The sequence below is a fragment of the Hyposmocoma kahamanoa genome, unplaced genomic scaffold (assembly GCF_003589595.1).
Source record: "Hyposmocoma kahamanoa isolate Upper Pololo Valley unplaced genomic scaffold, ASM358959v1 81, whole genome shotgun sequence".
NCBI classification, from domain to species: Eukaryota; Metazoa; Arthropoda; class Insecta; order Lepidoptera; family Cosmopterigidae; genus Hyposmocoma; species Hyposmocoma kahamanoa.
In genome coordinates, this window is record NW_020654080.1 from 10,357,836 (window position 1) to 10,379,504 (window position 21,669).

General features: G+C 35.2%; 1 protein-coding gene across 2 annotated transcripts; it reads left to right on the forward strand.

Moving 5' to 3' along the window:
• Positions 1–643: 643 nt before the first annotated feature.
• On the forward strand, positions 644–12,625 carry LOC113234140 (arf-GAP with dual PH domain-containing protein 1-like). 2 transcript variants are annotated; one of them, XM_026469406.1, is made up of 8 exons: positions 644–779; positions 4,983–5,208; positions 6,661–6,834; positions 7,997–8,089; positions 8,498–8,674; positions 8,907–9,142; positions 10,237–10,431; positions 12,252–12,625. In XM_026469406.1, exons 1-8 carry the CDS (start codon positions 698–700, stop codon positions 12,314–12,316), a joined length of 1,248 nt encoding a protein of 415 aa, XP_026325191.1. In that variant the 5' UTR covers positions 644–697; the 3' UTR covers positions 12,317–12,625. The 2 variants fall into 2 exon arrangements, with proteins under 2 accessions (XP_026325191.1, XP_026325192.1); XM_026469407.1 differs by lacking the exon at positions 7,997–8,089 and having other exon boundaries at positions 12,252–12,624.
• The last annotated feature ends 9,044 nt before the right edge of the window (positions 12,626–21,669 follow it).

The following is a 21,669-nucleotide window of genomic DNA, read 5'->3' on the forward strand; positions in this document are numbered from 1 at the left end:
ACATAAGTATCTGCATTGTTACAATATCTACATTTTTCTAATTGCCTACATGTTTACTTAAAAAAAACCTAAACCTTATTGTCGCTCGTATATTGATACTCCATGTGACAATAAAAGAAAAAACCACCTGTCTCGGAGATACAGGTCAATGTCCTCCATTAGAAAATTAATTTTAAGGATCACGTATATTTGATTCATTGAATCTAGTTTTCAAATTCTTTAATAGCAAGTCATGGTAATCTAATCATACATAGCTACTAAAATTCATTAAACACATTCGAGAAGTGTACAACCGTTACTATGACTATTGCTTCTGCCTAGGCTACCCAGTCAGTATTTTACGCGAGACGGGGCCGGGGTCGGGGTGTTTGTAGTGAATCGTATTCACATCGTATCACGTATTACGCCATACGCACACTAACAATATTTTACGAGACTACTACACACTTACTGGTTTCATTCATGTACCGAAACTAGATCTTTGTTTCTATCACTTTCACGCTAGCGAAGAGTAAGCCCGTGTGAGTGAAATAGCAAATTCCATGCCCACGACATGGCGTTTGTTGAACCGATTCGCCGCGCGTCGGTCGAAGTCTGGCTCGCTCCCTCGCGCAGTGGCAAAGAACGCGTCAAGGCGTACTTTCGGTCCGCGACGTACGCTAGCGTGTATGTCCATTATTGATGCAAAACTTCCACGATGGTTGATCATAACGAGAAATTATTACAGGAGTTACAAAAGAAAAGTGGTAATAATGTGTGTGCTGATTGTGGCGCCGACGGTACGTGATAACAAGTGTTTTTAACTAGTGATAATGTTTTTCCTGTGTAGCGTGGTATTTCCATGGGGTGAATAGGCGGGGGGCGTAAGTGCGTCCATGCTGTGGAGTTCAGTGACCTCAACGTAAAATGCATTCAATGAAAACAAATCATCGATATAGAACATCGTAATTTGAGTAAGATAATATTCTAAGTTGTAGACACGAAGAAAGGGATACACAAGTGAAGATTGTTCCGGTTATGGTCTTAGGCATACGCTAATTGAAAATTGATTTTGTGTGACCAAAAGCAGTTAACGGCGTACTCGTGTTTGTTTTGTAAACCACAACGCACACCGTTTCTAGTGATTAAAATTGATTATCAGAAACACTGTAGGTTATTCTATTTACTATCTTTACCTTGATAATTGCTATACATAACATTTTATATGAATGCCTTGTTTACAATTTAGCTAAGCGTTGCGGGTTGTAATATTTAGCTAAGGGTCATTCAAATCTTCTTTTCTTGCCTCTTTATAAATATTTTTAGAACAATTTAACTTTTAGTTGTATTTTTAAGATGTTTATACGTTTAAATACTCGTGTGTAAGTAGGTCGCTAGGCTTGTGTCTGTGTGTCACCTTTGGGACATTCTTAAATTATTTCTACGCTCAACTTTTTAATGAACTTAAAACTTACCTACCTACTTATCTTAAGTCGACCCAGTCATCGTTCTTCGAAAGTTATGACAAATTACTTACCTACCTGTGTGTATAAAGCTGGTATAAACATTTATTTATTATTACTTTACACAAAAGCTTAATTACATTGCCTAAAGCATTAAAAATAATGTCTCAAATAAAAGTCTAGTAGACAGACTATTAATTTGCCTACTAAGAGAATAAATAATTAGAACTTAAATTAAGTATAAATTGATGTGCTTCTGGTGAAACGGAATAAAAAACGCAGTATGCAGGCTGAGTAGATAAACCTACCCCCTAATCCGTAATAATGACGTTCATAGAGTCATGGAGTAAATGGAGCATGCCTATTTCGTTATTATTGTCGTGCTACGAATCTGAGCACAATATAGCAGTGGATGCAAAACATACCCTTTATATCGAGAAAATTACCTTGATAAGAAATATGTGATGATGATCTGCTTGATGCTTGATGTCATTAATGAAATCAAGTCGTCAATGTCTGAAGTTGCTACGAACACTCTGTCTTTACGACAAGCAGCAATTAAATACGAAAGTAAATACACATACATTGTTTCTAATTTACAGTACCGCATTGAAAGATTTATTAAATCTACAATTAAAAATTAAAGACAATTGCACACTTCAAAGTACGTAGTTGTGTAAGTATTCATTGCTGAGCAGCAGAAGACCTTTGTGCATATTGACTTACAAATATTTGTGCAGCAAGAAGTTTATACATAGGAAATGAAACTATTTTTCCGGATTTAAATCGCGTATATTTGTTTTTTCAAACAAACCGACGTTTCGGGCCCTTTACAGGTCCCATGGTCGCGGTTGACTGAGGTGGTACAGTCTTCAACCAGTTATGTCTAATATTGATGCAAACCACCCTATTTTTTCACTATAGTTACAATAGTTATTAATTAAATACCGTATTTTTAATTTTACAAAGAAAACATTCCAATTTACGCTACATTAAGTTTTACAAATTATTTTATTGAATGAATTTTTATTAAGTTCAATTTATTATTAATTATTAATAGAAATTAGAATAAACTAAAACATATTAATTAGTACTGCAGTCTTATGTCTGTTTGGGATTTCTCATTAGAGGAAATACTCTATCCCAAACTGGTGGTACGGAGAAACCATGTTCCATGTTGAAATTAGGATGTTTTTTAATTTCAATGGCCTCTCGCAGCATCCTGGGTAGATAACGGACTTCTTTTGCAAGGACCTGGGGTTTGTCAAACTTCATTGAATGTGTAGGTTTATCCATGACATGCTCGCAGACCGTGACCATGGGACCTGCAAAGGGCCCGAAACGTCGGTTTGTTTAAAAAAACAAATATACGCGATTTAAATCCGGAAAAATAGCTTCATTTCCTATGTGTAATAATCGAGAAAACCTAAGAACTCGATAAGAAGTTTATATTTAATAAAACTGCCATTACAGAGTTCTTCTTTGACAATTATGAAAGGGTATTGACGACACACAAATTCATATCAACTCGCATTATAGTATCTGTAGAAAGAGGTGAACTAGTAACATTTTGTGCTATAGTCAGCTATTCCTCCTGTATTTCCACTTCCAAGACGTATTATACATTACAAAGAACACTTTTCAAATGGTGCTCTAGATAGACCTCTTGGTCTAGCAAGACCAAGAGTTCTAGTAAGTTCAAGTTCAAGTAATGCTGAGGCATATATACCGTCATACTTTATGAACTGTTGATTATCTAGTGGTGGTAACCAGGAATGGCACCCTTTGATTCACACATCAAAGTGCCCAAAGCAATGTATCCAAGTACCCCATAGGTGAGGCACAATTGGACTATACCCATTTCTTGTTAAGATCAAAATTTCTCAATTAATCAATGTCATTTATGAAAAAAAAGAGTTCTGTCATCAATTAGGCAAAGAAAATATCCATTATTATGTTCATTTAGTAGCCTAAAATTGAAGTAAAATGTACGAATCTGCCCCGCTTGCCACTACTTACTGAAACTATTTTTTTCGGATCTGAATTGTATGTAGTTGCTTACTAATATTTTTTATTACAAAACTTCTTTAGAGTACGGTAAATATTAACGTATATTTAAAACATCATATGCGAGAAGCGATTCACCCACAAGTTTGACCAAAACATAGTGTGCTGGTGGTGTGCCGTGTTATTTACGATTGGCGCAGAGGCCACGTTTCTATGTGTGCGGGCGCTACGTGTGACGTCGTGTCGGTGAGCCTGGTGCGATTGCTTGTAAACACGGATGTACTATGAACCGCCGCCGTGATGCAAGAGTACACCTATTGATGCAAACATCTGACATTTTATACAACATCAAACCGCTCTTCAAAGTCTTTAAACAGAAACTTCGTGGGGAACATTTATTTCGAATGGACCATCGCGAAGTTACCATTTTTAAAGATACCAAGTACTTAGGCATATTTATTTCAAACACACGAAGATTGCCCGTCCATTCAAAGGTATTTTGGCACACATACCTATTAAGTAAAAAAATCATTGCAAAAGTGATCTCCATTATTTCGTTCGCTGCATTGGTAGATTCAATTGAAAATCAAAATTAGCTTACATCAACAATATGATCGTAATTAATTACATAACATGCGAAGATAATCATATATTTGGAGTTCTTAGGTTTTCGCGATTGTTACACATAGGAAATGAAACTATTTTTCCGGATTTAAATCGCGTATATTTGTTTTTTCACGGTTGACCGTGACCATGGGACCTGTAAAGGGCCCGAAACGTCGGTTTGTTTGAAAAAACAAATATACGCGATTTAAATCCGGAAAAATAGTTTCATTTCCTAATCATATGTTTATTAATATTGTATTGTAAATAATATTAAACATGTAACTCTCTTTGTATGTATTGTAAAGAGGGTGCACAAGGACCCTGCACGACGACGAACCATTCCTTTACTGCACAGACTAGGTGGTATGTTCTTTCCTGTAATCCTTTAAGCACGGTGGCAAGCATTATAGTACGCATGCCATCAATACGATAACAGAAAAATAATATTATAAAATAAACAAATTAAGTCATAATTTAAGATTTTTTTATGTGTACACTGCGCTCATAGCTTTCTTATATAAGAGCCGTTACACACGGCGACTTTAGCAAGGATGCAGTCGCTAAACATCTACTTTTACACGCGCGCGCGACTTTAAACAACGACGCAAGCGCGCGACTGCATCGACACAAACGCGCGATTCCATCACTACACTTGGCATATAAAACGCACACACTATTAGATAGGATCGATGCAATGGTGCGTTTGTATCGATGTAATCGCGCGCTTGTAACGATCCAGTCGCCGTGTGTTACCACTCTTACATACAAGGTACTGTCTTACTTGTAAAAGAAATTAAACGTACGCACTTTCATGAATGCTCCGTCTATTATCTTCCAATATTGGCGACCATGGATATACCACCTCCATTATGTAAATATATGACCCGAGAACTAAAATAATAATAAAGAAAATTTTCGAATTTCTAGACCCAGATTGGGCATCATACAATATTGGTATTTTCATCTGTATGCGATGCGCCAGTATACACCGAGGAATGGGTGCACATATCAGTAAGGTGAAGCATTTGAAGCTGGACCGATGGGAGGACTCCCAGGTACAACGAATGAAGGAAGTGGGCAACACTGCAGCCAAAAACAAATATGAGGAACGAGTCCCACCTTGTTATCGACGACCTACTAAAAATGATCCACAGTAAGTATACTACAGGAATTGATAGTGATTTAAAAAAAAATCATAAAAAACCGACCTCAAAAGTTCGTGGAGTTACGCCTATTGCCAAGTTTTATTGAAATCGGTAACCGGAAAGTGCGCGAGTTTCTGGTATCCCACTCTTAGAGGTGGAGTTACCCTCTTTCCAACAAAAAAAGTAACATCAAAATCAATTCCCAAGTTATCGCGTAACATACACAAAAAAAATACAGTCGAATTGAGAACCTCCTCCTTTTTTTGAAGTCGGTTAAAATAGTCGGCAAAAAATACATACATACATACATTGATTTTGTTGAATATCATAATGTTTTACTAAAATGAAATACAAGATGTTTTGTAAAATCACTCCTCTGGTTTGTTCTAATTATTAATACACAGGTGGAACACAAAGAAAAAATTCTTTAATCTATCAGGTCTGTATGCTAAACGACCCTAGTTTGTTAAACAGACATAACATAACTAAAGTTTGGCATACAGACAAAGGTTCGAGTCCGATTGGTTTGATCTTTGTATTAATAATTATTACATACATATATAGGTTTTTGTTGACGTAAATCATGTAAAGTAAAAAAAAGATTATATATAAATTTTCCCGTACAATTTGTGTTTTGTTTATATTTATAACCGCAAATACCAAAGTTTACCAATTAGTTTTATCAGTTTTCAACTTTCCGCTTATTGCAAAAATGTCTACATTGTGATTTCTGTGCTTTGTAGACTACGACAGAAATTGTAAGATATGGAGAAATAAGGTTAAAAATGAACACTTTTACATTACCTAGTTTTTTATTTCCTGATTGTACAATCAAGAATTTTTGTCATACATTTATTTTCGGGGATTTTCCCACATTACTCTCCCTACCTGACTCACTCACCCGCATAGAGTTTGACGTGACTCATACCTAGCGATGAGCAACGATTAGAAAGGGAATATATTATAGTGGACCTGTCTAGTTTATGGACAGGGAACATTGAAACAGTTTTTTAACGTAGAATTTAAGTACTGTTCTTTAACATTAGCCACCTGATCAATTTCATTTAGATTTGATTTTATCTTTATTTTTATTGAAGATCATGATGTTTTTACTACCATGATATTCATTACTACTTTATTATTATTATTGATAGAAAGATCGAACAAATACAAAGAAAAATTCCTTCGATCCTACTGTACTCGAACCAGCGGCTGTCGCCTCAACGTGGCTACCGCTCTGTCAACTGAGCTACGATTCGAGTCAGCAGATCTTACGAATTTCTCTGTGTTGACTTGTGTTAAAAATCTTTAGTATTGAGTTCAAATAGTTTTTTTTGTTTCAGAATATGTATTCTCAATAGGTGTCAACAATCCTGTCCAATCAAATAGTTTCTATCTGAAACTTGGAATATATTTATTATAATAATATTATATATTTAATATCCATATGAAAATTTCAGAGTTCTTATTGAACAATGGATTCGTGCAAAATACGAACGAGAGGAATTCTGCCACCCAGAGCGACAAACGTATCTTTCTGGCGCTATGGAAGGATTTCTCATGAAAAGAGGAAAGGAAGACAGCCGGTACCAGCCCAGGAAGTTCGTACTCAGTGAGAGCGAGGATACATTGAAGTAAGTCAATCCGACACACCCTGCGGTCGGTGAAAGTCGCATGGTTTATTAATAATTACCATTAATTTGCTTATTCATTCCTTCATTCAGCTTGTTTTCGCAAATTCCAATATATTTAAAAACATTGATATTATGTTTGCCTATATTGCTATTATCTATGTTATACTTAATAACTTTATCCCAAATCTGTGCAGATTTCAATAATATTGATTTATCTATTAACTATCGATTTCCCTGATTGGATAATAGTAATTGATAATTTTTAATACAAGATCCTATTTCACTTAATTGACAACGTCATTGACACTATTATAAAATTTTAATCCTATTATTCAAAGTAACTTAAAATAGCCTTCGCCTTTGTGACGTGTAGTATTAGGTATAAAAATATAATAGAATGACGAAATTATGTTAACAAAATGCGACCCACATTGACACATAAAATAGCATACATGATGTTTACTCAAGACTCGACATAACGATACGAGAGATTAAAAGATAAAATTCGGTTTCGTAGGACAACAATGGTATGTACACTTGTGACGTATAGAATACGAAAAGTTCCACGCCTCTAGAACACTACGTCAACGCAACCTGTTTAAATATTGACCTACTACGTACTTTTTCAACTCATCACTGTTTGCCGCGCTTACTATCTCACCGTGTTTTGGTACTCCTATCTTAATTTCTTCTGCAAATAACTCGCATATCTCAATGTTAGCGAAATATTGTGAAATTCTTACGTTTCATTCGTGACTTTGCGATAACGACCAATAGTAAATTAATGGGAACGGTCAAATTGAAATCAATAGTACCCTTAATTGATAAAACGACAAATAATATTTTGATTCCGATAATTATTGCTAAGAGAAACGTTCCCATATTAAATACAGTAAACGTGGACAATATGAACGTTAATTAAAAATATAAATATAGGATATTTAGAATGCAAACAGGAAAAAGTTCGTCAGGGAAAATAGCAGAAGAACCCAGTTTCAACGGTTAGTCATAATTCCGCGAACCACAGGCTATTTTAGCTTGTTACTCAAGCCTGTAACGCGAGACTGCGTCCTTATCTGTCCGTGCAACAAGCATGCATTAAAAATTTAAGACCTTACACTCTGTTCCAATTCGCTCAATCGTGTACGGACTGGTCCCTTAGGTATCATCATGCTTCAGACGGCTGTGGCCGTGCCAAGAGTTGTCTCGGTCGCTTTATCGATCGTCTCCGAGTCAAAAGCTTTGGTCGTTGGAGGTAAGAATGAGAGTGTATTTGATGATGTATCTATTTGTTGAATAACTCCGGTGCTGGGATGGTTGTGGTATACACGATGGTTAGGGAATAGGTTTGATGTAAGCCAGTTCCTTGCTTCCTCTTTCTCTAGCCTTCGCATTACATTGTCTAATTCCCCAATCACATATGCGTATTACAAAAATCATTAAATGTTTAACCGACATGTTTATTACGAGTACATTATGTTGCCATTTCATAACGCCGCAGTCAACATATTGTGGTTATGGCAATCACGCGATTTCATCATGATTTTCATTTCATCATATCACGACCACAGAAACGTCGCAGCGCAAAGTTTCATAAAGTTGGCTATTGTTTATTGTATTATTTCCAGCGTTATCTAAAAATTCGTTTGCTACTTTTCTTCAGATATCACGTAAATGAGAATAGAGAACCAAAGGGTGTACTGAGGCTATCAGAGCTAAACGTGGCCTTTGCCCCAGCCAAAATCGGTCATATGAACTCAATGCAATTGACCTTCATGAAAGATGGAACAACACGCCACATCTACGTTTACCACGAGAACGCAGAGAAGATTAATAACTGGTAAAGTTTATAAAGATTTTTCTTGTTTATGTCAAAGCTTTATGTAAATGAGGCCTTGTGACGTTGCCTTAGATGAAGTTCCTATGATAGATATGATAAACGATCTATGACGTATCAGATTTTCCTTGCCTGAGTCAGAAACTAAGATAACTTCGATTTCAATGCCTAAAGTCAGCTAACCATCGTGACCATTGGTAAGTAACAAAATTGAATTGCGATTTTTAATGTTCAGGTACACAGCAATTCGTTGCGCAAAACTACACCTCCTTCAAGTAGCATTTCCTTCAGCCCCCCAATCAGACCTCCTACACCGCCTTCCTAAAGATTTCGCGCGGGAAGGTTGGTTGTGGAAAACAGGGCCACGGCCCACAGATGCTCACAGAAGGCGATGGTTCACGTTAGACAACAGGAAGCTTATGTATCATGACGAACCTCTTGATGCGTATCCTAAAGGAGAAATTTTTATAGGTAAGTTTTGATTTACATCAATACCAAATAAAACGGCTATTTTAAACATTCTCCATACTTGACACTAGTGTACACAATGGAAAATTAGTGATAAATTTATCGTAAAACTACAAGAACTATAGCTACTGGCTGTAAGAATTGTGTTATTCTAAATTGTTGTTCCAAGATCGGCTTTGGATTATTGCATTCCCTCATGTCCTGAAGCCTGTGCCTAAAGTAATTAAAATAATACTCCGTTATAAATGTTTACTGAATACAATTACTTGTCTATATAATTTTATGTCATATTACCCAATTATTATACAACAAACAAGAGAATACAAACATTTCCAAGTTGCGAGGAAATGATCACAAACCAGTTTCTTTATTTTATTACACATGGTAACAGTTAGTAGTATTATATTATCAAATGCATACAAAGAAATTTTACTATTCCCAAAATTAATACGTCAGGACGAAGTAGAAAAACGCAGCTGTGTCAATATACTGTTGTCAAGTAGTATTCGTTCATACGTCAATAGTGACGAGGTAGGTATTTTCATAACATCTGCCTTTCTTGTTATGACTAACATTTGCATTTAACTTTCGAGATATTGGCACCTTAAGTTTCTTTTCTTTGAAAATTGTCAATTACGCTGGTTTTGATTAACAATAAAACTGAAACTAAATAAGATATAAAAAAAACACTTGTTGTTTTTGGGGTTGTAGAACTGTTTTGATTTCATATTGTTAATAACATTGACGTTAATAATGTAATTTCGCGAAAAATTTCGATTACTTTAGTTGAGGATTCGCTAAGTAGGTAGTTAACGTTTGTGTTTGATGGCGAATGTTATAGTTTATCTCATAATCGTTATGCACAACACTTTTTTGTCTGATTTTTGATTATGACTAAAATCGACAGACATTGAAGTTTAGACTGCAAGAAACATCTGAAAGACATTGACCTAAAGTTAAACGTCACCTAGTTAAGAGTAGAAGAGTTAGACTTACTTAGTCCGCATATTGTCCCAATGAACTACCCGAAGCTCATCCATCTATCTATTGTAGTCTTCTTCGCTTCTATAATAATGTTAAAATTCCTCGTGTTTCAGGTCACGAATCAAACGGTTACTGCATCAAAGTTTCGAACACCGGGAATGGCTGCAAAGAAGCAAGATTTCCCTTCCACTTAGTGACGCCGGATAGGACGTATTGTTTAGCTGCAACGACCCACGAAGATCGGGCTGGGTGGTTGGCAGTCATACAGCAAACCATTAAAAGACCTCTTACGCCTCAAGACTCTGCAAGTGGGTAGTGTTATTGCGTATTATATATGTATCTATTCCAATTATGAATTGCAGAAAGATCGTAGTACCATAGTATTACAATACCTTTCCTACATTAGCGTAACGACTTTGAAGTTCGTGCGATACCGCTCTCTCGCTGATGCGCAGATGTGCTAGGGTTGTCAGTTTATCACACAAAGCTTATTATAACGTAATCATTAATAACAATAATTATTATTTTTTTAATACACAATAATGAAATTATTGTTAAAACAATTAGTAAATATTATTTATCTAGTTATTAAGATTTACAAGTGTTGCACTGCCAAATATTTACGTGACACTTAATTTTTTGATGTTTTCATTTTTCTTATATAAAATTTAATATGAAATGAAATGTATTTGCATTGAGATGAACAGTTTTAAAACGTGAATAGCGGTGCTTTTTATAAATATGCATATGTATTTATAGATTTGTACGGCATGGGAATTAGAATTTACTTTTATAAATAGATAGGCACGTATTACAAAATTATAGGAAAAAGTAACCTCGTGTCACGGGGAAATGTATGAAATTTCAAATACCCTGTTGTATTTCGTTGTCGAATTACAACCGTACACAGAACAGTTGTGCACCATTATTTATATACGCATAAAACGATTTTCGTCACTCAACGTATTCAAAAATATTTCAAACCATTCACGTACGTCAACCCTTAGCGCTCGGCACGCAAACTCAGCGCGTTCGCTCGCATCGACCGAAGCCGCCCAACCCCTCTCGAGTTTCTCTTCCCCCCCCCCTTCGTTGCTCTGCGCAAGAACATTCGTTGCACAACTTTATGGTTTGTAAAACTGTGGTAGTACTATTAATTTTATTAATTGTTGTCCAAGAAATCCATTTAATTATCGCTTCCACATTGGCGCTTTACTGCGAGATTTTTTAGAATTTAGAACCTACATACTACGCCCGTCACCCTGAGACATAAGTTGACAAGCAAATGGAAATGTCCCATAAAACGAGTCACTACCACATTTTAGTTTTGTTGAATATCGTGATAATATTCATAATTTTTATTGTATTGGAAAAACACGCAGAAAAATTCCCCGAATCCGACTGGGTTCGAACCGCAAATTAACTTGTATAAGCCATTCGACTTGAGCTTGCACAGGCCATAGTGGCTTATGCAAGTTTTTTTATGGTACCAAGTGATGGAAAGAACAAGTCGTGTGCGTGGTGGTTAGCGACACGCCTGTCCATGAGGGCGCGTTTATTCGACACGAATTTCATCGCGCTTACGCCGGGCGGTCGCCACGTGGAGACCGCGTGGCCGCCGCGCAGCGACCGCGTGCATCTAACTGTCATGGCAAAATATGGCTCTAATTATTTAGCATTTACGTCTCGGGCGCGCGGGCGAGTCTGGCTTGTCTTTGATCTACTCCGTGGAATTTAAATGTTGTTGCCTAGTAAATAGAATTCAGATTCTTCATTAACATTAATATTAACGTACGTACGTGAAAGCTGGGCGGTTGCCGCGCGGCCGCACGAAAACTTTCGGGTCGTGTAACTGGGCGCGAACAGTTGCAGCGTCACTCAGAGCTCTAAATCGCAAAAATCTGACAGGCACTGGCAGCACGCCCGTGACCCAAAGATATTGAAAAGTCCCATGTGCTTGTAATTTCACTGTACCAGTACCGTACCATAAGTTACCTTATGAGACTCCAACGTGGAGACGCGACCTAAAAGATTTCCATCTCGCAATATTAGGTATAATTAAGCTTAGTGCAACGCAAACATCACATAGTGTGGTATTTATGTAACACATAATGTTTTTTCTTTTCAGTTGAGGCTACACTTGTACGAAAACGAACAACATCCAACTCCATCAGTATATTTTCAGGAAGGTAGTTGGTTAATAATCTATCTTAGTTGTACTTGTAAGTATTTCACACATAAACGTATTTTTACCAAGATAGTGATTAGGCATCGATTGTACGTTTACTTCTCATACGTTTTATTTATTCAAACTGAACATAATGAGTCTTTCCGACTGAGGTTTAGTTGCATTGTTTGATTCTGATTCGTTTATAATTCTTTTAGTGAAGCACCATAATTAAACGGTAGGTTACCTGCTTTAAATTTCTTGTTGTAGATAACTTACAATAAAATTGATTCACATCAATAACAAATTATTTCCGTTAATTTCTTTTTTTTTTTATATAAAAACTCCGTTTTGGTTTGAAATAATTGATTGTTTAAGTTATATTTTATGTGATTGCTGTAATCGTATTTATTCTTAGTGCAATTTTAAATCAGTGTTTTTAAAGTTCATATGTAAAATAATTTATATTCTAAACTTTTTAGGGTCCTATTTAGTTTATCATGTTAATTTATGATATACTTGCACGCATCATTTTGATATTATATCATGCAATTAAGTTATAATAATCTATTAGTAGGGTTGTACGCACAATTAATATCACAAATACATGCTTAGGTATGTATTATTTGTATACATTTTAAGCTCCATTATTATGCCAATATATTTAGGTATATTATATTATCCACAATAACTATGCTATGTATCTTCAATTTCGCAATATAAAAGAGTGTGGTAAATTCTTAAACACTACCTATTATACATATTTTCACATATTATTAGGAACTATGTAGTAAATATTCACGTAATTTATACGAAATATGTTAAGCTCTATTTCATACATTGATAAAAGACAAATTGTACAGGGATAACATAAGTGTATATAAATTGTTATCTCTCCTTGATGAGTGTCCTTTATAAAAAAAAACTTTCAACGTCAAGTTCCATCATGTCCCCTTGACCTTGTCTTTTGCTTTTATTCCCTGTTCGTTGATCCTGTCGGCTTCACGTTTTAAATGTCGCAACGCGATGCAAAAATAACATTGTCGCCGTTATTAGAATGCACAATAAAGAAATAAATACCTAGTAAAAGTATAATAATTTGATGTAACTATACGTATTATTAACTATCATAACACATGTGACTTGTACAATTTAATTGGATATGACAGAAGCACTACATTACTTAGTTATGGAACTTTACATACATTGTTTTTGCTATAGATTTTCTTAAGAAAATAGGGTGGATATATTTGCAAACTTCTGCATCATCATGATCGAAAATTGCAGTGATTATTAAGATTACAATTAATAAAGACCTAATGCCACAAGTATACGTAATGCTATAATTACAGGATATTGTCTACTAGATTTTATTCCTAACCTTTCGCGCTTCAGTAGGGCTAACACGATAGGGCGTGACTAGCGCGAAAGCGAGAAAGCGCGAGATATCTATGCGAGAATAGTATCTCTCGCATTATGTCGCTCTCGCTTTAGTCGCGCCTACGCTTTAGTTCCAGACCTACAGATGCGGTTTTCATATAAAATTTACAATTTTTTCTACCGTATATCGTGAAAAGCTCGTTTATATTCTCGCCTCGTAGAATCTATCATTTATGATCCCCGTTTATTCCCATTACGTCAAGGCGTACTAATGCTACAATACATATTTCAGTGAATGTATAGGTACGGTGGTCTTGAAAACTGTAGTCGAATTTATTATAGGAAGTGTACTGCGCCGCACTCTATGTGTGGAGCGCGTTACACTGTAGTAGTGATCACAATTTTTTTCCTAGTTTACAATTTGTCATGTTGACATACTACTTATAGCAATAAAATCTTGCAAAATAATCATAATTTGCAGCCTTTGACACATATTACTAATATAAATAAAATTATTATAGGTTAACTATTTATAGTATAAAATACACTGTCGCAGTGATTCTAGGATATAATAAATAAGGTCATGTAAGATTAGCTTTAGTGTAGATTATTTTCAATGGTTGTTGATTGGTTAGTATTTTAGCCAAAAATTTGGTAATGCGTCGTTTCGAAGTTGTCTTTTTTCCGCAAATCTATTTCTTACTGCTTCTAAAAACACTAAAAGCCAGGGACAAATCAAGTACGAATAATGAAATTAAGCGTGCAGATTATATAGTTTTTGTACCGTGATATGACGCCTACAAGGGTTTTTAACTTGGTACAATCGAGCGTAATTTTAGTCGCGGTATTTCTATAGATTTGTCTTTAGACAGTTGTGTCAATTTCCACGCCATTTCGTTCGCAGCGGTATATTATAGTATAATAAGACAATTAGTGTAAGCGCGGCTTATACATATGTTTACGCGCCCGCCGCGCTCCGTGTACGGATGCATACATTCACAATTTCGCGGTATACTCGAGTTGCATAGCGCAGGCATTGCATTATAGAATTAAAACGTACTCTCGGTATTTGAAAAATTACATCAAATAATAGACATGTTTATTGTTGTGTTCATGGTTGTTTGAACAAGAATGCTGAAGTTCGAATTGTTCAGCATTTCATTTCTATTTCATAATCATTCTCCTAAAATATCAATATGTAAGTACTGAATTTGACAAAGGTTGTGACGATACGACCTCTTTCAGCATCATCCCACCTTTTTATCACCCTTTTCTCTGGATGCTGGCCACTTTTGAAATTTTGAATCGTTCTCTAATTATTTTGCCGCGTGATTCTTACTTTGCTTCGTTTCGTCGCCACTCCTATCAAAATTCTCGGAGAGGAAAGATCGTATCCTCCTATCATGTAAACAGCAGCAATATAAGCAGCAATAATACGAATTTGGGCCTTTGGGTCTTTATTTTTCCGGTCCTTCCTTTCTTCTTTCCTTCACCTTTTCCGTTATACTTCTACAATAAATTCATGTGGACCGAGCGTACTTTCTATCACTTTTACTCCGCCCCTTGGCCACAAGGTTATTTCAATGTAGCTCGAGAATACTATGATGAATACCTTTTTTTTAATTATGTTAACAACCTGTGTGAACTGCAACTAAAATAATAATGTGACAACCCTACGCTCCGAGTGACGTGTAATACAATACAATGTAATGCAATACTTGTCTTATTATACTACGATCATACCACTACTTTTAAGCTAATACAAGGTTTATTATATAACATGCGAATCACATTTTTCGAATTTATGTAAGAAATGTGACCAAAAACGGATATTTTCTGATTAATGTACCAAAATGTAGTGTAGCTGTTTAATATAACCAATAGTATTACGTTATTTTGACGTCTTAACGACGATTAACCGTAGTATTTTTTTTCATCCTTCGGGCTAAGGCCTTAATTGGCCATAGTATACAGATTGTATTGATTTTTCTTTAATACTTTAATTTTCTGACGTTTTTTTGCGGGAAATCGTTATATCTTTAGAGTGGCCATTTTGAAACTCCCCAAAAATACCGACGATTAGCCAAAATAACTAAATGTTATTGGTCACTCCTTACAGATTTAAGTTACATCTTTGAGTTTGTTGATGATATAATACTGTTTTTTTTTTGTTGTAAAATATAAATACTATAATTAATAGAAAATCGGTCACCGTACACATACGCTTACAATGAGCAAACTAGTAACATTGCAGAAAATAAACTTTAAGAACAATGCGCACTCTAGTATCGTGTTCATAATGCAATAATTAAATTAAGATGAACCTTGACCCGCCGGAAATAGGGACGAACAGAAGTGGCTGCGAGGTAAAGTCTGAGGACTTTTTAAATGGTTAAACATGCCAATACATAGCTGCTGATAATGCTCTATTGTAGAAAATATATAGTATCGTTGCATTTAGTTTATTGTACATGCCAAACATAAGTAAGTAGTTACGAGTGTTTATTAACTTCACTGTAGGAAGTGAATAGCAAATTTAATCGAGAAAGGAACCTAGTTTACTGTGTGAGGACTAGGAACTTTCTTTTTTTAATGAATTTTTATTATAAAATTTATTTATAACAAAAACTTACAGTCGTACAACAGACGTTTCAGTTTTATTTTCATAAACAATTAAGTAGTATCTATGTGTGGAATTTTTTACATGAATCCATGTAAACTTAGCATCTTAGTCCAAAGCTATAAGGTGGCGAATGTATTGAATTCGAAAGTTAGGAGACTACCAAAAATAATGACGGTAGAGATATTTAATAAGTAACTATAACGTATACTATATCAAATACTATGATACAGGACAAAGCTTCAGTAAGGGTAGCGATAATATGAATATAATTCATCTAACGTAGTTTTAAGGTATTCAGGAGGATTTCTTTATATTGGTTTTACTAATGAAAATAATGAATGTGACGTCTTGCACGTGACGTATAGTATATTATCATCTTCAATTGGTAAATTGTTATGACGCTGCGTCAAAACCAATCTAGAGTGAGTTCCTTGAATGATACACCTCGTAGGGAAAAGTTTTCGAATTGGCTTCACTTTTTGAATACGCATTAGGAGCTCAAAACTTTGACACAAACATAATATTCACCCATATGTTCCCAGCTATTGTATAACTAAATTGAATTCAACGTACGAAGGAACAATATGTTCACGTTCAATATTTAAAAAATCGTTTTCTTTTATAATCTCGTTTAAGTCCATAATCGAGTGGTCTTAATTTCTGCCTGTGGTCGTACTTGTCTACATACTATTTTTTTTGTTTTAAAATGGTTTTCATGTATAAATTAAATGTTCCACTTACCAAATTTTAATGTTTAATTACTTACTATTTTTTTAATGTTTTTAGTTTTTTTTTTCTATTGTTTGTTATTAGGAGTATGACTACGACTTAAAACGATTACAATTTCAACTATATAGAACACTTCTAAATTTGAATCATTTTACATTGTCATCATTTTCCTTTCTTGTCAGCTAACTCAAATTCACTCTAAAATTCGAGTGTTTGTAATTCAATTTCTAATTAGGATATTTTTATAGACTTTCTCTAAAACATAAATATTATAATCATTGTAGGTATATTATAGGCCACAATTTATACACGTACAGCCAGCAAGAAAGTAATTCGACTACACGTAATGTGATAGATAGTGGAAGGTCTGGTTTCACTGCTACTGACTGTATAGAAGATGTCAAAATTCTTAGTTAAAAATTAGTCGTCGTTTTTTTATATTTATATGGCTTTAATTGATTTTCAACATAAAAAATTACAGCACTTTATTAATTTAAACTTATTATTACAAACTTTGGTAATTTTAATCGCTATCGGTTTTATTTGTGAATTAAAAACAGTGTGTACTTAATTCGGTTTCTAAAATCAATTGACATACTTTATTTGTTGAATCACAACAATATTATCTGTTTTAATATGTAGTGTAACCATAGTGTAACCAAAAAACTATAGAATTAATTTAAGGAATTATAGAGGAACGAAAAGCAATAAAGTTATAACGTGTGGTTTTTAAACCGTTGCAAAAAGACAGTATTTGAGTTGTGTGCTCTGTTTCCGTTAGAAAATGAAATAGTTTTTTAATACAAAATACGAAGTAAAGAATTCCAATCTGACAAAGAAAATATCTGTTAATTATTTTGTAATTGATGTTTCTTAATATTTCTTTGCCGGTATTATTGAGCGATTTAAAAATCACAGACCAATTTTAGTTAAAAGATTTATGCCACAAAAGTAATGTATGTTTCCTAAAATAATGTACAATTTTTGTTTATTTTATGTAGGTTTAAAAAAATCATAATGCTACTCATTATAACCACATTTGTAGAACGATATTTTATAGTTTCTATAAACATATAGCAAGAAATTAACATGTATAGCATTTATCTTTGGATGGGACAACTTGAAACCGGTAATTGAATCGCAACAAACCACTTTAGCAAAAAAAGTATAATGTTAGATAATGTTGGTGCCATAGACAAAATGCGATCAATAAAACATTTATTATGAGTCAAATTTTGATTTCCTTTTTTTGCCAAAGTAGTTTGTTGTCATGAATAAGTTAACATTCACACTTCTAAAGTTCCGTCTACAAAGAAACGCTCTATATGTAAGTGTACTGATTTATCTTGCTTTAGTTATTAAATAGTGTAATTTATTTAAACAAATTTTACCAAAACATTGCCTCGCTTAAGTTTAAAATTTTTAATTTGTAAATAATTTGAAACAATACTTTGTAGTATGCTCTGGCATAATACATACTTTACTATATAATATTACTTATAAAGGAATAAACTTTTCACTGGCTAAATATTGTTATATTATTTACTAGAATGAAACTCTACTACCTTGTCTCTCAATATTTCAATATTCTTGGCAGTGTATAATTTGTTTAGTCGGTGGTGTATTTTGGGCAACCAAAGGGGAGTCGATCAATTTAACGCCCTAATTACAACAGGAAAAACCTGGTGGCGAAGGGCCTGCGCGAGTTCCAAATAGCGGAAAATCGTTTAGAACAGACCGCAGTCGTGTCAGCGGGGTAGACCTGACGGGTCGACATGGCAGGGAATTTTTAGATGATGAATAGTAATATACCTTAAAGTTATAACTTTAATTTGAATTATTATGGTCATTTCTACAAAAACAAAGCTATGGTGAGAATGCATCGTCGACAGCCTTCGGGATGCTTCGGCAGGCTTCGGAAGATTATTCAGCCAAAATTTTCTCCTTCTTGGTATATTGTTCTGTTCTTCTTCCTCAGCAAGACTACCAGTTTTAATATTGTCTCTCACGCTATCGCGAGATGTTAACAACTCAATTTTGGCCTAGCATTGATGACATGGATATCACTGACATGTGGTTTCAACAAGACGGTGCCACATGTCACACAGCCAATGAGACGATCAATTTATTGCAAATCAAATTTGCTGATCGCGTAATTTCCCGAAATTCAGCTGTTAAATGGCCAGCCAGATCGTGTGATTTAACACCACTGGATTATTTTTTGTGGGGCTATCTTAAGGACAGAGTCTATACGGAGCCAATCGAATCGACTACAGCCTTAAAACTCAAAATCCGTGATGTGATAGCCGAAATAGACCCGACATTTTGCCAAAAAGTGATTAAAAATTTTGATGAAAGAATCGACTTCTGTCAGCGTGGTCGTGGTGGACATTTGCATTATATCATTTTTCATTCATAATTGCCGAACTTTTCTCTTTGTAATACAATAAAAATTTGAATCATCTTCATCTAAATTTTTTGTTTTATTTTGTTTTAGAAAACAAAGTTCTTGTTGAAAGACCCTTTAGTTATTTTAACGAGAGAAGCGAGTTTTGTTGTGAATTTTATGGCACTTGGTAATAGGACGAACAAGTCGTGCTGGTAGTAAGTGTCACGCCTGTCCATAACAGTTGCGATGCCGCTCAAAGGGCACTGCCAGTGTGCCCGGTACCCTGAGATATAACTTGAAAAGTCTCATGTGCCTGTAATGTCACCAGCACCCTTAGACTCAATTTATATTGCGGCGCGGAACGGAATGGAAGCGAATTTTTGTAACGATACTGTGCATAGCATAATGAATTTTATGGTCAATTGTGTATAACGTACATTTTTAATGTGCGAACATTCTTTTTTCCGCGGAAGATTTTGGCACGTATCTACAACATAGTTACAAAAATTAGCTTCCGTTCCGTTCCGCTAAAATATAAATTGAGCCTTACCATTTAAATCCGGAACGCAGTAATGCTCGCATTACTGCTTGGCGGCAGAAATGGGTAAGATGGCAGTGCTACCCTGGACATACTGTTTCACAAGGAGCTCTACTGCTACGACTCTGCTACTACGAATTTCCTACCATAGTCGCACTGTAAACCAAGGCAAACGAGGAGACTGACAGTTAATTGTATACCATGAGTTTAGCTGTTAGTTTAATTGTTTAAAATACAATTAGTGTCCATGGTCGCCGGACCGCGTTAAATTTTTGTACAGAAAATTTTAGGTCAGTTAGGCTCAATTTACATTGTTGCGGAACGGAATGGAAGCGAATTTTTGTTACGATAGCATAATTAACTTTATGTGAATTATATAAGGTACAACTCTCACAGAACATTAAATAAAGTAGAAGTGCTGAGTGGGCGTGGCAACCGTGCCTACTGTACGCGGAGTTCCACATACTTGTGCTCAGTCCGCCAGTTTCGCTTTGTGTACGTTATGGTTGTGTCAACCATCTGGCGTAAAACCCCGAAAGTCGAATAATACCTTATTTTGCTATGTTGGGGTGCAAATATGATAGTCGCACCTGTAATATTATCCATGGTATTTCAAATTATCGTTAATTTTATTTTGTTTAATTTTAATAAATTTTATAGTATTTTTTTGTTACAAGAAACGAATGTAAATCTTAAACGGCTGCAAAATGCTCGCTTTTTTTTAGAGAACTAAGTAAACGTCTCGAATTTTCCACATTCGCCGAAATCCAGCTATTGACGTAAGGTGGCAGGAGATTGAAATTTCATAAAATCAAAACGTCGTAACTTGCAATAATAGGTATTGAACTTTCAACGTTATGCCAACAAGGTAAAGTTTACATTATATTCATAACTTTCATAGTGTTTAAAATTATGAACATGTGAGTTTTGTAGACAATGGTTCTGATAGTAAAAACACTTCCATTGTTTTTTCTTCCGTGCAAACTCTCTAAACACTCCCCGTTACCGTTTTACGACTTGCCGTATTCCATCATGGACTAAAAGGTTTGCTGGCACCTTTCTCTGTTACATATTCTACAAATGGGACTTCCTTACATCGCACATATTCTCTCCCTCTTAGGATGGAGGGTCCTTCAAACGAGGCGTGAAGAGCCAATTTGTAGGCATACAGGGTGGAGATGGCAAGGGCGGTGATTGTACATAGGGCGCACTATATATATACATAGTTTCCAGAACTGGCCACTTGTTTATGTAACAATATTTAAAAAGTAATTAGAAAATTGATTTGAAAATGGAACTCTCTGGCTGTAGAATACAGGTTGTTTCATCTGACTGTCACTTGTTTTTACATTGTGGTGTCATTTTAGAAACTGGTTGTCTACATCACCATGGATTTAACTCGTAAAAATTTTCGTAGTATGATTTTTTACGACTTTAAGGGCGCGTTCAAATTAGCCGCTGTTAGCTGCGCTGCAGTCTCGTGGCGGCGTCGTGTTGGCCGCGCGACTGTGACTTTTCATACAATGTCTAGAAGCGCTGCTGCTGCGCGGCTAACAGCGGCTAATTTGAACGCGCCTTAAGTGTAATTTAACAGCTCAGCTCAGCTTCAAACTGCTTTTGGCGATGAAGCACCATGCAAGACGACTATTTATAGCTGGTTTACAGAATTCAAAAAGCGGTCGTATGAATCTCAGTGACGAATTTCGTGATGTTCGCCCGT